The 14,682-nt window shown below is 43.0% G+C and overlaps 1 protein-coding gene across 3 annotated transcripts; it reads left to right on the forward strand.

Annotated features, from left to right (window-relative positions):
• Positions 1-3,463: 3,463 nt before the first annotated feature.
• Positions 3,464-9,536, forward strand: LOC140658490 (uncharacterized). 3 transcript variants are annotated; one of them, XM_072876984.1, is made up of 4 exons: positions 3,464-4,104; positions 4,679-4,833; positions 6,009-6,112; positions 8,047-9,536. In XM_072876984.1, the coding sequence occupies exons 1-4, from the start codon at positions 4,102-4,104 to the stop codon at positions 9,015-9,017; spliced, it is 1,233 nt and encodes a 410-aa protein (XP_072733085.1). In that variant the 5' UTR covers positions 3,464-4,101; the 3' UTR covers positions 9,018-9,536. The 3 variants fall into 3 exon arrangements, with proteins under 3 accessions (XP_072733085.1, XP_072733087.1, XP_072733088.1); XM_072876986.1 differs by having other exon boundaries at positions 3,464-4,066; XM_072876987.1 differs by having other exon boundaries at positions 3,464-3,719.
• The last annotated feature ends 5,146 nt before the right edge of the window (positions 9,537-14,682 follow it).

Raw genomic sequence — 14,682 nt, forward strand, 5'->3', positions numbered from 1 at the left:
CAGTTGACTTGTTTGCATGATTTGTTCACGGTTTGAAGTGGTCCCGTAAGTTGAAGGAAGTGGAGTTTTCAAGTGAAAATACTGCTTTATTTTAAAAGTACAGGATCTATACAACAAAGTGAACGTCATGCATCCCCTCCTGCTGCATGTTAAGTCTGGTGGGTTGGATCTCTCACCTGTTGCAACTAACAGGTTTTAATTACTTAGGATACACCTACACAAAATAGACTTTGGAGGTTTGGGGGGTTTTAGGAGAGCACTGAATACGCTTCCTCATTAACCTGCTTTCCCACTCTTTGCCCAAGGCAGTTACAAATTGAAAGCAGACAGGGCAAATCAGCTTCACCCCAGGCCTGCAGAGATTGCCAAACAGTCTCCGTTGCTTTTTTTGCAATGTGTAATTAATTAGCGTTATGCTGCTCACAGCAGGGGAACTATGTTATTTAATATTTGTGTTGCCAGAGGGCGGTGTAGGATAATTTTTTAAACCAAAACTATTCATTTTTATCTTCTCTATTTGCCTGGTAGATCCAGCAGGTACATTCTTTTAAGCTTTACACGCTGAAGTTTTGCACCGTCTAGAAGATCTGCTGTCAAGCTACAGAAGATGCATTCTCAGCCCCTAAACTGCACTAGGATTTGCCCAAATCCCAGACTTCAGTTCACATCCTCTGAAGGAACCAGTAACTTAATTCTTTAAAGAGTAGTTTGCGAGAAGGCCGCTCGCTTGCCATTTATAGGATCAACCTTTTTCTGTCTGAACAACGAAAGCACAACCGAGAGCCGTCGGTTACGCTGAAGTCTTTTAATGGTGTTTATTGCTTGTCTCTCACACTTACTTGCCCTTCTTTAGTGTCTTAAAAAATGGTCCATAATGTAAGATAAAAGGGCATCTGATGCCATTTCTAATTATTATGAATCCCATTTACTTTCCCTGTCTGTACACTTCACTTGTATAACCAGAAAAATCTCTGGTTTTCTTGCTTGTTTATAAAAAGTCTTAAAATACCAAATTGTTATTCATTAATGTAAAGCTCAATACAAATAGTTTTCAAAAATCTGTTTAAAAAACAAACTGCATGTTGGCATATGTTTACTTAACTTACTGCTTGAGGTTACAATGGTGTGCACTGTAATAATAAACTTTTCTACCAGTTAATGTGGGATTTTATTCATTTCTCATTTAATATTCTTAATCTGTATGTCATGGAAAATTCTGTAAAGTCTGATTATATCCTTCAGCTCGTGCTGCACCTATTCCAAATACCAGAAACATCTGGCAATACAAATTTGAGGTGTGCGTAGTGGAGACAGGTGCCTGCCAGTCCCTTATCGAAGAGGCTTCATTCAAAGAGTCAGTTCAGGTTAACTTCAGGGAAAACAAAGCCCAGAACGGCTTAACTTGAGGTACAGCTGCAGTCAGCAGAAGTAGGTGAGTGAGTAAGTGGCTCCTGAGCAGCTCAATTACTGGTAAGAGACTGTATCTATATATATATACACACACACACACACACTGTATAAAAAGATCTGTTCTGTGTCTTGGTTTTCTCTTTTAACATGAGAAAAAGTTAGCTAGTCCTGTGCACTCAGGCCCACAATTGGAGAAATGCAAGAAATAAGACTTGCCAAGAACAACGTAATTAAGTTTTTTTCAAAGGACTAATTTAAATCCATTGATGTAATAGATTCAGGCTGATCTTAAGAACTTTATCAGACCTCATCTCTCCTGTGTTCTCCCCATTATGGTAAGAGAATTTTAATAGCCCATTTAAAAAGAAACTGAGACAACTCTACCTGGGAACAAGCCATCAAGGTTTCCCGACTTAGTGGTTTCCTCTTTTCCCAGTCTTGCCTTTTCAGGGTTTTCTGGTGATGTAAACGCAAGAGTGGGAAAGCATGTATGATACTGCCTAGAGAGAGGCATTCTGTGATCACGTTTCCCCACCTCATCCCCAGCCTCTGATGTCGAGCTGATGCAAGGTGTAAGGGGAAAATGAAAGCATTTGCTTATTGCTCATTTCATATAGCCCATTCCAGATCTCAGTACTGGCATCACATTTCTTCCATGTTCCTTTTTTTCCCCTTTCTCATGGAGATCATGACAGCATCTGCACTTGTTCTGGAAACAGATTACACTTGGCATAGAAAAAAGCAGATGCGTGAAGCCCATCTGAATAGATCAGGTAGCACTATCTACACAAAATAATCCCACTTGACAAATAATTACCAAGTAATTATCTTTTAGTGAGTTTCCTGCAGAAGTATTCTGTGATTTGTCCATATTATGTGATCTTGGTAGAATGTTTTAGACTGAAAAGTTCATTATTAACAATTTTGAAAAGTTTATTATGAACAATTTTGAACTGTATTGGTAAACTTTTGGGAAAACGCTGGGAAACGCAAAAGGATTCTAAAAGTCAGCGTAAGGTGATGAAGTAGAAATCGCTGTCTTACTACAGGGGGTGAGCACTGTGTCATAGTAAGTACTGAGTACTCTGAGTGTTCTGAGTATGCAAAATACATATATTTAGTATTTTGTGTTCATGAAGTATCCAAATTGGTCCTATATACAGTAATTCCTTCTCTCACAGGTTTTTCTACTGAAGACGTCTTCAGGAACTTGGACACTTCTTCCTCTTCAGTTGCTTGGTGTAACATCTCAAAATCCTTCAAAAAAAGGAAAAAAGCATCATTAACACACTGTCAACTGCAGCATAATTCCCATCTGACTTCAATTCCTTCTTGAGTTCTTTCCCAGCACGTAGGGCAAGTTATTTTTTGTTTATGCAAACAGAACGTGATCAGATATACGGTTCATAACCCCGAAAAGTGGCATTAAACCCAAATTAACTTCTGTGAAGCCACAATGCCGAGCCCATGGATGGTAAATCCCGGCAAAGACGCGCACGGTGGCTCTCAGCACGGTTCAGTCCCGTTTCCCTCAGCTCGGGCTCAGCGTAAGGACAAGGCAGAGAGCGAGAGGGGCCCGGCCCGCGGCTCTGCCCTTCCTCCGCCGCACCCACCGCCACCGACTATCGAGGGCCTTCTCCGGCCCTCGCTGCCCGACACGCCGAGTAACTCGTCTCGCAGCCCGCTGACGCCCGACCCCGAGCGCCTGCGGCCTGCCTCTGCCTCACCCGCCGGGCGGGAGAGCGGGAGGCAGCCGAGGGGCCGCCGCCAGAGCCGGGGGCTCGCCCCGACCCCGCTTACCTGCCCGGGCCCGGTCGCGCCGCTCTGACGGACCCTAATGGCGCCCACGGCCCCTCGCCGGCCGCCGCCTCGTGCCGTTGCTGCGGCAACCAACCGCCACACAGCGACCGAGGCGAGCCTGCCCCGCCTTCTCCATTGGCCGCTCCTCTTGTCAGTCAGCGTGAAGGCCCGCCCCCTTCGGTACTTGGGGCCCCCGGGCTGAGGCGGCCGGAGCGAGCGGCGGTGCGGCGGGAGGTCGGTGGGGCGGCTTGGGCAGCGGGGCCCCGCGTGAGGCGAGCCGGTAGCCCGGCACCCCTTCTAGTGGAGCTCGTCGCACCAGCAAGCGGCCCCGCCGCCAGGAACGGCAGCCGGAGCCCTTCGGGTCCTCTCCGCAGCCTCCTCCGAGCCCAGGCCGCCTCTCTCCCCTCAGCGCTGGGGTTCGTCCCCGGGCACCTGAGCCTGCGGCAGCGGTCCCGCCCGGCAGCTCCGGGCTCGGGGGCCCTCTCAGGGTGTCCCTTCTGGGCTGCGGGGTGAGCTCTCCTCTGATCCAGCCCCACCGGTTGCCTTTGCTCCCCTGTGCCCTCCCCATATGCCTCCTGTCCGCCGCTGTGTAGTGAAACTCGGCTTCTTTACGTTTAAAAAGTACTTTAGCACCCTCAGATCCGGGAGTGCCTTTCAGCTGCAAAATGACCCATGCAGCGTGCGGCCGGGCTGGCGTGGGCCCTTCCCTGCGGCCGGGAGGTGGCAGCGGAGGACGCGGGCGCTGCCGGGGAGGAGGAGGCGGGCTGGGGAGGTATTTCATTAAATCAGGCAGAAGAGGCATTGCCGAAGAGCCGGAGCGTATGTTCGGGTAAATGAGGAGCTGGTGTGCAAGAAGGTGCTGGAAAACTCCAAGAAGTTGGGGTTGTTAAAATGGTACTGCTGGTTTAGATGGAAAACAAAAGACTTGCAATAGCTGTGCTTAAAAAAAACCGGTTAACGAAGCCGGCTTCTCTTTCACCTTTATATGCACATAAAATACATGGTCTGGGCTGAAATAAGGGCCTCTGTTTACATGCTGCTATGGTTAATGTAATATGACAATTGTGTATGGTCATACACAATGCTATATTTTTTTTTCATATATGTATGATACAGTCAAATTTATTTTTCTTTATACATTCTGCTTTAAGGTTAGCCTTGGGATTCAGTCACACTTGTCTTGCTGACTGTTTCTTCTAACTGCAGTCTGTTTTCAGCTTCTGAAACAACTTTGGTTTTGCCTTGTTCTGATTTTGTAAATATAAGGGGTTTTTTTGGTAAGATCTTATCGATCAAAAGTTATTAATTTCCTTGAACATTGATGCATTTGACAGCTGAGTACAACTGAAGTGAAAGGCAACTTGTTTTTAATCACTCAAGACTAATTACCTTACTTGATTTCTTCCTCTCTCCCTCTCTGTTACTTTTGTGTTTTGTGGAAACTGCCACACAAAAACCATGGCTGCAGCTGGCACTAATTATAAGCTCAGTGAAGGAGGCAAAGCTTAAAAGGACATGGAATTTGAACCCCCCTGTTTCCTGTGAAGTTTGGTGCTCTCCAAGACTGGGGCAGGAGTACTCTGTTGAAGTCACAACCACATCTACCATGCAGAAATTAGTCATGTAAGATGATTGAAAATAAAGTAATTTTGAACAGCCTTTAAATATGAAATGAGTTTTATATAAATTCAGTGGGAATAAAAATAGCTTTCATTTTGCCTCCTTAAAAATGGAAGTCTTTTGTGAAATATAGGTGATGAGGAGGGAAGAGGAATGATTTGAAAGAGACTCTGTTGGACCTATATGATCAGAGTTACTTCAGACCTTACACTAATTCATTTCTAAGGCACATCATTATTTTACTGCCAAAACATGTTGAATGGCGGGTTGCAATCAATATGTTGCTCTAGTGTTATCTTTACACTCTAGTTTTATTTTTCATTTGTGTATTGCTCCTGTCATTACACTAAACAGTGTCTATTTAAGAGCTTTTGTCTAGTACTTGGATGAGATTCTGCTTCTGACTTTTTTTATCTTCTGAGAAAAAGGAAATTTAGAAAAGGCATCAACAGAAAACTCTTCAAACTGGCTATGGACTGGATCTAGCGCTGGAGGAGTGGTGTGGCTCAGTGCACGGGCTCGGTTTCAGCCTGCGTGAGAAGGACATGCTAAAAACACCGTGGGGGCACCTCTGGCATGCCATTGGGACCAAGGCAGTTTTTGAGCCCAGAGAAAGTATCTTTGATCAGTGATGGACAAGACTGTCCACAGCTGTCTGATGGCTACTGCTTTCAGAGAGGCAGCTTCTCATATTTGTGTTGATACTTCATCAAAGACAAATGATACTTCATCAAAATCTTGATGAAATGAAGTTGTCAACTTCTTCCCCTCCAGAAGAAGGTCACAAGACTATAAATTTAGATGTTTGTTTCAAAAGGGGAAATGGTGTAAATAACATCGCCTCTGTAAGTCAGGTGGATGATAGTACAAAACTGAACTTCTGCAGATGGAAGTGTTTGGTGGAATTCAGTTTCAATTTTGACCAGCCTGGTGAAGTACAGGCACCCCGATCCTTTAGTAGTCTTTGTTTTTAAATGATGTATTATGGCAGTTAGTAACTCATCAGCATTGCACCACAGTCAGAAACATCTCAATTCATTTTTTTTAACATCCTCTTTTAGATTTGCTGTCATTTTGTATTAAAAAACCACACACTTTTCCAGTGGGATCACTTCTGTTTTAAAAGGGAAAAAATGGGGAACTAAATCATGTGTACGTCAGGCTTTTTTTCCACACAGACAGCAGAGAAGAAGAGTATGTAAGAATCTATCCTCTTGCAGCAGCTGTAGTAGGAGAGCTCTGGGCTATGTGGTTGTCTGCCTCTCTTACCCTACTAGGATTGGTAAGTCTGGGCTTTTTGTGCCCCCTTTTTTTCCTTATGCTTTGTTCCAGAATGCAGGCACCATTTACTTTGTTTGAAAGGGAGCAATTTTGCTAAGATTACCGTATTTTAGCTCTTACATTAGCACTATGAGCATTTTCAAAGCAATACAGCAAAATTTTTTAGCGTATAAGGATGTGGGTACCTGTGTCCTGTTTTTCAGAAGCAAATGAGGCATGCAGCATTCCGAATCCCATTGATGTTCAGCAAGATTTAGACTGCCAAGTACTCTTGTCTCTCTCAAAAATGGCACTTGGTTTCCTTAGTCCCTTAAGTACTTAAGAAAATGTTGTCCTGCTTTTTGCATATGTAAATGATTCTGTAGATAAACAGTTATGCTAATGTAACCAGGAGAAGGCATGGTGTACTGCCTTTCTCGTCTGCTTTGGTCTCACTTGCAGGCATATCACGATTTCAGTGTTACCTTCAGCTTCAGGGAGGGAACAGTGTGATTTAAGCTAAAAAAGAACCCTGAAAAAGAAAAAAGCAAACAGTTGTACTGTGGCAATGTGTAAATTTAGGAGGGAAGTCTAAAATTTCCATCTCTCAAGTAACGAGTTTTAGAATAGCTTTCTGGAAGGAGGACTGGGATTAAAAAAAGTGACCCAGTGTATCAGGTTTCATTGCGGAACAAATAAGCCAGGGTATATGGTTTGGTTGCTGCTAGTTAGAAGCAAATTAGTAGAGTGAGGAGGATCTTTCCAGTTATATATCAAATATCATATTAAATTTGCAGAGCTTTCGTTTGTGTGGAGAGCTATCTGGTGCCTTGCATGGCATTACTACTGATGCAAACTGCCAGCACTGTGGAAAGTATTGAGCCTTAATTGTCTATGATATAAGTAGAGTTTCTGGTGTATTTCAAACAGCATGCCATGTTCTTTGGGAGATTTACTACGTACTCTTCAGTAAAACTGCCTCATCCCTTGCCTCTCCCCACCACTTCAAGCCATGAGCACACTAGAGGTGTGTGAAGGTGCTTGAAATATGCGGAGATTAAAAAGACATTGGAAGAACAGAGGGATTTTTCTTGTGTTCATCTTTCCCACTCCATGAGAGGAGTGGTGATGATCTTTTCCTTAGTGAGTTTAGGTCAGACTTGGCTCTAAATGGGAAGATTCCCATTGATTTTTAACAGTAGGTGAATTGAAAAGGAATGATAAGGAATCATTAAATGTGGTAGATTATTTTGAGACGTATTGGCTAGCTTTTAATTATTCATGTGCGTTTAGTAAAACTGTGGAGCCTATAGGTACACAAACATATTACTCATCGCTTCACTATTGGGGAAGACAAATTAATTATTTATATCTTTTAAAGTCATCATTAAGAGGGACTCTAAAAACATTTGTATATGTGAACTGCATTTTGGATGCAGTCCTGAAGAACTATCAGCATCTTCTGAAGCTCCTTGGCATCTCACAGGAGAGCTCAGGCCAATTCAGAATCAGCCTCTCTGTCTGAATTTCATCTTGATTTCCTTCCTATGTCACCTCTTTAGCTCTTAGAAATTGTTGTCTTTCAATGGAAAAAGTTGATTTGCAACTGATGGTAGTGACATAGACAAAATAATTTTTCTGATTTTTACAGCTCGTAAGTATGATTTCTCAGCTAGCCACAATGCAGAAGAGATACCTAGGAACAGAAGTGCTATTACAGATGAAGAACCCCATTAATGACCTTCCTATATCTTCAGAATGATTTTTGTTGCCATGATATAGAGGTTAAAATTGTAGAAAAGCATGCAGTTTACTGTTTACTAAAAATAAATATTCTGGTGAAAACAAAAAATCACAGACAGTCTTTATAAAAAGTGCCTTGTTAGTTTTTATTATTATTATTCCTCTTTTTCCAAATAAGTTTGACGTACTCTGCCTGTCTTTTTTCACTCACAGGACTACATGGGACTCTGATGATTAGACTGTTACTCACACTTGTCATCATGTTGGCAGAAGGCATCTTAACTAGTCTCATATATAAGGAAAGCTGTCACCAAGATAAGCCTTGCAAATCTCATGCATCCAAAAAGGATAAAGAGGGAATCTGGAGACAGAAGCTTGTAGACAACCCAACAATTAAAGGCTTTGCTGATGGACATGAGAAGCAGGATGAGATCTCTGCTAGAAGTAGCAAAATGGAACACAGGAGCAGTCTTCAATGGAGATCCATAAAAGAGGTACCTGCAAAAGATCAGAAAACGCTTGTTAAAGGAACCGTATCACAGGCTTTACGTATCCCCAAAAGAGAACAAAACACTGAGCAGTTGGATTTGTACAGATCCTGGTCATGCAACAGCATTTATCAAAACTATCCTGACTTGCAGATTGGGGGAGACCGCGTGGGGGACCATACATGTGATTCAGGTTGTGTTTTGGACCATGTGTGCGATGAACTTCCTGATGGCCCTGTTTTACTGTCCGTAGATATTCTTCTAGGTCAGTCCCCTCTATGTGAGCATCTCGAAAAGCCAAGTATAAAGTCCCTGTCTGGAGATGAAGCTGGAGAAAGGAGTATCATGCTCTGTGAGGAGCCTCTTTCAAACTCCGTACTCAACAAGTACATGGAAACAAAAGTGGCAGAGCTCTATAAACAGTTTTTTGAAGAAAACTTGACCAGGTGTGGTTCTGTAACAAACCTCCTCACCTGCAGTTTGATAAGGAATAACCTGAATCAGATTAGCTTTCAGATATCCCAGGAGCAGAATATAGAAACATCAAAAGCCAGAGAAGTGCTCTTGCACTCTTTAGCTTTGTTTAGTTTGCACAACACTACCAATAGAACTAGCTCCGAATTCAGTACTCCAAACTTACAAATCTCAAACCCAACATGTGTGAAAAAGAGCTGCAGGATGCAGTTTGCATCATGACTGATCTGCTTAGCTGAAGAGATGAATACGATCTGGACACGAATATTTGACTCTAAGGATTAGGTTGAGAAATGAAAACATTTACACACTACAGACTTTTTCAAATAAATATTTTAACACTTAAACCATACTTTGTTAGCAGAGGAAGTAAGGTCACTTTTCCTTTTCAATACAGAATTTGAAATGAATTTCTCTCTAAAATGCTAGTCAGCCATATTTTTATAATGTATATGTCTTCCTCCAAAGACTCTGTCTGTATGAGCAATTGTACTCATGTACCATCGGATTTACTCCTGCAAGAAAAATCAATCAGACGTGTGCTGGTAAAACTTTGATCCAAGAGACTGATCCAGCCAGTAAGTAAGAGTCAAGTTGTCTCTGCTGGACTTTGGATTGGGCTATATAGTTGAAGCCCAAGTTCTGGACGTTCAGGTTCAAATTTTGCTCCTGCGAAGCTTTGTGACAGTGGTTGAAAAAAATATTTCTTTGGTTTGAAAAAATCTTGTCAGCAGACGGAGATGTTCAGGACTCTGTATTACTTTGTGTGTATTATCGTACACAGGAAATGTATCAACATGAAACATGAATGAAGACGCTGATATTATTGCATGTGTGTTTGTACTGCATAGGTGAAGTATGTTACAATGAAAATCTAGGTGAAATAGCTGATCAAGATTGTAAAAGTATTTCATTTTCTGTAAAAAATGTTTTCCTTTTAAATAAATCCTTACTTCTTTGAGGAAATCCACTCAGCTTTCTGTCAGTATATTATTATTGTATGTTCCATTTGCGTTTTTAGTAAATAGACTCTGCCTTTATTTCCTTGGCAACGAAGCACCTGCAACCTCAGCAAGCTAGGACAACTGCAAGGTTCCTGAAAAGGTAGTGCAAGCTTTCTTCATCTTCTTTTGGAAATTTAAATGCAGATTTTGATATGGAAATTTCTTTACTTAGCTTTCAAACCCATTCTCTTCCTTTTCTATTACTACTTCTCAGTAAGTGTTTCAACTGGAAATTAATCACCGTGTCACCATTGTAAAAAGATAAATTAGACTGTTACCTGGTCTGCAGAGGTTTTCTTCTGGGAAGGACAGTTCTTCACTCGCACTATGACCAAGTGCGGTTTGACACACCTGCAGTTCTGCCTTTGCAATCATGAAATCCAAATCCAAAATCTAGCAACAAACTATACTGATACAATTGTAAGCTTTGTAATGCACGCTGAGGTGCTAGTTAAATCATTTTATCCGGTTCCTGATGCCGCTCCATGCATAAGGATGGGATGAGCTATAAAGCAGAGCTTCTCAGTGAAACTTGCTATGAAACAACTAATGTAACCCAGAACATTCTTTGTCTTTGAGACACATCTCTCAAACTCTGAGGCGTAATGTGCATTTTTAAAATCTTTGTAAATCTTTGTCAACCCTCTGAGAGAATATGAAGGATCTTGTGATCTCTAGGTAATAATACATCAAATACAAACATCTTTGTGTTTGTAAATCAAGGGCCTTGACATCTGATCGGTCCTTTGAAGAGATGAAAGTTGTTTGTTGGGTTTCGTTGGGTTTTTTTGCTTGGTTTTACTTTAAATTCAGCATCTTGAGTTGTTGGGCTTTTTAAAATCATCTCTGAGCTGGCATTTATAATGAAAATATCAGTGGGCTTGAAAGAATGCCTCAGAAGATCTGAGTGCCCAAGGCATTCACCTTGAAGTTCTTAACTCCAGTAATTTAGCTTATTAATTAGTTGCATTTACTATAATAGAAACTGTGTGATGGGGCTTAGAGTTAAAATTGTGCCTGTTTTGGCCTATACAGAGAAGGAAACTTGCAGAAAAAACTGTACTGGACGCTTAATAAGCTGTACCTGTGTAAAGACTGCACCTTCATGGCGTGGGGCTTCTTTTGAGGAGGAGGATGATGCAACTGCCGCTGTGTGTGTCACTATGTGATGTCAAACAGTCCGCTAAATATAGCAGTGTGTGTAATGGAAAGGGAGCTACAAAACTTATGTGTTTCTTAAGATTTTTAACCTTTTCTGATGCTTTGCAATGCCTGTTAGGATTGGTGGAACTTGACTAAAGTGCCTGGCTCAATGAATGTATGTACATAATGTCTAACACATTCAAATGCAAGCATGTGGGGTTTAACAGGGTATGTATATTCATAGAATCAGAGAATGGTTGGGGTGGGAAGGGACCTTTACAGGCATCTGGTCCAACCCCCTGCCAGAGCAGGGACATCTTCAACATGATCAGGCTGCTCAGAGCCCATCCAACCTGACCTTGAATGTTTGCAGGGATGGGGCATCGCCCACCTCTCTGGGCAACCTGTTCCAGTGCCTCACCACCCTCATTGTAAAAAATGTCTTTCTTAAATCCAGTCTAAGTCTGCCCTCCCTTAGTTTAAAACCATTGCTCCTTGTCCTGTCACAACAGGCCTTGCTAAAAAGTCTGTCCCTGTCTTTCCTATAGGCCCCCTGTAAGTGCTGGAGGGCTGCTATAAGGTCTCCCCGCAGCCTTCTCTTCTCCAGGCTGAACAACCCCAGCTCTCTCAGCCTGTCCTCGTAGGAGAGGTGCTCCAGCCCTGGGATCATTTTCGTGGCCCTTCTCTGGACCCGCTCCAACAGCTCCATGTCCTTCTTGTGCTGAGGGCTCCAGAGCTGGACGCAGTACTCCAGGTGAGGTCTCACCAGAGCAGAGGGGCAGAATCCCCTCCCTCGCCCTGCTGGCCACGCTTCTTTTGATGCACCCAGGATACGGTTGGCCTTCTGGGCTGCGAGCGCAGATTGTTGGCTCGTGTCCAGCTTTTTGTCCATCAGTACCCCCACATCCTTTTCCGCAGGGCCGCTCTCGATCACATCATCCCCTGGCCTGTAGTGGAACTGAGGATTGCCCCGACCCAGGTGTAGGACCCTGTACTTGGCCTTGTTGAACCTCATGAGGTTCACACAGACCCACTTCTCCAGCTTGTCTGGGTCCCTCTGGATGACATCCCGTCCTTCTGGCCTGTCAACTGCACCACTCAGCTTGGTGTCATCTGCAAACTTGCTGAGGGTGCACTCGATCTCGCTGTCAATGTCATTGATGAAAATATTGGACAGCACTGGTCCCAGTGTGGACCCCTGAGGGACACTACTCGTCACTGATCTCCATCTGGACACTGAGCCGTTGACCGCTACCCTCTGGATGCGACCACCCAACCAATTCCTTATCCACTGAACAGTCCACCCATCAAATCTGTATCTCTCCAATTTAGAGAGAAGGATGTTGTGTGGGACCATGTCAAAGGCTTTACAGAAGTCCAGATAGATGACATCCATTGCTTTTCCCTTGTCCACTGATGTGGCAACTCCCATCGTAGAAAGCCACGAGGTTGGTCAGGCAGGACTTGCCCTTGGTGAAGCCATGCTGGCTGTCTGGAATCACCTCCCTGTCCTCCATGTGCTTCAGCATAGCTTCTAGGAGGATCTGTTCCATGATCTTCCCAGGCGCAGAGGTGAGGCTGACAGGTTGGTAGTTCCCAGGGTCCTCCTTTCTACTCATCCTTCTACCCTCAAATTTCTGCCAAATTTGAGTATTCAAATTTGAGATCAAACCTTAAAGCTCCAAAATAAAGCACAGAAAAAATAATTGGCTGGCAAGGCTGCTCGGTCTGGTAGATGGCCTGAATGAGCCTATCTGAGGATCGAGCCAATTCAGCATCTGAGCAGATGAATACCCCTGGTTTTGAGGTGTTGCCCAGCCTTTTATATACTTTGATTTTAGAGCTGTAGGAAGATGGGCACTCTGCTTCTCTGGAATTGCCTTGAAAGGTGTGCATTCCTTTCCCTCAGCTGCCTTTGAAAATCCAATTCCTGCTCTTTGTTTCTCATCTTGAATACCCAACTTTCAATCTTTTATGTTATTTTTGCAGGCAGTCTTTGGTCTGAGGTAGACTTTTCCATGATGGCATTGTGGTAGGATGGGTATTTTCAGGCGGATGAAAGAAAAGAGAGTTTGCTGTAGTTTGGTGGCTGGCAGGATTGAGAAGAATCCGCTCCTGTGGGAAAAGTGATCTGGGTGGCCAGAGAAAGAACCTCTCTCTCCTGATTAAAATGACAGGCAATGACAATTCCTGCTGAGTACGTAGCAAATAACTAAATAAAATCGGACTCATACACGTCCAAGACCTAAGTGAACATTCCTTGCCTGATCAAAAATTCCATTGACCTTAGTGGTGCAAGGAGTGTAGGTAAAACTGAAAGTGGTCCCTGTTTTCTAAGAGGATGATAGGAAAGGATGCTTTGCTTTTACTATGCATTGCCCTAACTCCACGTGTGTCTCATTAATCCCCTTCTCAGCATTCAAAATCATCAGGAGTCCTTTGGAAGAGGCCAAATGACTTCATTAAATTCTGGAGGAGTCCAGAGTGGGCAGCGCTCTAAAGTCTTCCTTGACAGAGGTGCAGAGAATAAGTTAACCGAGGGTGAGAGGAAAAATATTCCAAAGGGCATCAGTAACCAAAGGGTTCGCAATTAACTGTAGAAAAAAGTGCTCTGTGGCATTTGTGCTGCCTTGCCCTAGCCTTTGATTTCCCCTGGGATGCATTTATAGTTCTAACCAAAGTCTTGGAGAAGTTAATTGCACAAGGTTCTTCCTCAGGAAGTGTGGAAGTCAGAGTTTAAAGCTGAGGTCCGGACTCTGGTCGTCTTTCTATCCTTCCCAGCCCTGAGAAATGCGTTAGAGGAGACCTGTTCTTTTCTCCTGCTAACCTCAGAATCCTAGCCCTAGATATTAAAGTCAACTGCGGTTTCAATATTGATGTTACCAGAAGCAGCAGAAGCTCCTGAGCATCGTCATCTGCTACAGTGGGAGAAACCCTGATGGCCCTGCTTCTCCCATCACTGGTAAAGAAATGGAGTGGCAGAAGAGAGTATGGAAATGAATATTCTGTATTTGGCACAGTGTGAGGTTACTGTGAAGCTGTGTCCATCCCCTACCTTTTCAGGACTGGTTTCAGAGCCCCTTTTTGAATTAGCCTTATCAAATATGTGGACAATTTTAGCTATAATGGAAATGTTAGAATGAAAAGAAAACACAACAAGCAGTGTTATGAGGAAAAGCTTGTTATCTGTAGCCCTTATGATAATTATAGCCTGTATTACAACCTGACGGAGGCGAGGAGCGTGTTGTATAATTCGTGATAGCAGCTATACTGAAAGCAGCCGTATTATGGATGCAGGTGAAGCAAGGCTATGTCTAGCGCCTGTAAGGATAATACATGACTTTATCGCAGGCATGCTTTGGGGTTTTGTTTTTCTAATAGAAAAACATAAGATGACTTAGTTTTTAGAATTTTAATAAATGAACAGTTTGGAGGAGGGAAAGGGAAAATGAATTTTCAGCTAATTTATCTAGCTGCTTAGCACAATAATGCATGTTGTAGCAGTGCAAATGAAGATGTAGATAAATGCACGTTGTCAACTTATAGTACCACAGACTATGTTTCGTTATTGATGCTATGCAGTTTTGCCCACGGTAAAGTATTGTCTATGTACTTTTTCCACCCAGCATTTGTTACTCTGGTTTAATCCAAAATTTAAATAGCTTCTCAAAATTCACTTCTCTTTGTAGGAAGAAAGATATCTGCGGTGTTGCTGCAGAATACATTTTACGAGCAAAATC

This window comes from Ciconia boyciana, chromosome 12 (genome assembly GCF_034638445.1).
Source record: "Ciconia boyciana chromosome 12, ASM3463844v1, whole genome shotgun sequence".
NCBI lineage: Eukaryota > Metazoa > Chordata > Aves > Ciconiiformes > Ciconiidae > Ciconia > Ciconia boyciana.

Bases quoted from the DNA above. Each gene is read 5' to 3' on its own strand.
- LOC140658490 (XM_072876984.1), top strand. The intron at 4,834-6,008 runs GTAAGATGATTG...TTTTCCACACAG, and splicing joins ACCATGCAGAAATTAGTCAT to ACAGCAGAGAAGAAGAGTAT. The intron at 6,113-8,046 runs GTAAGTCTGGGC...TTTCACTCACAG, and splicing joins CTCTTACCCTACTAGGATTG to GACTACATGGGACTCTGATG.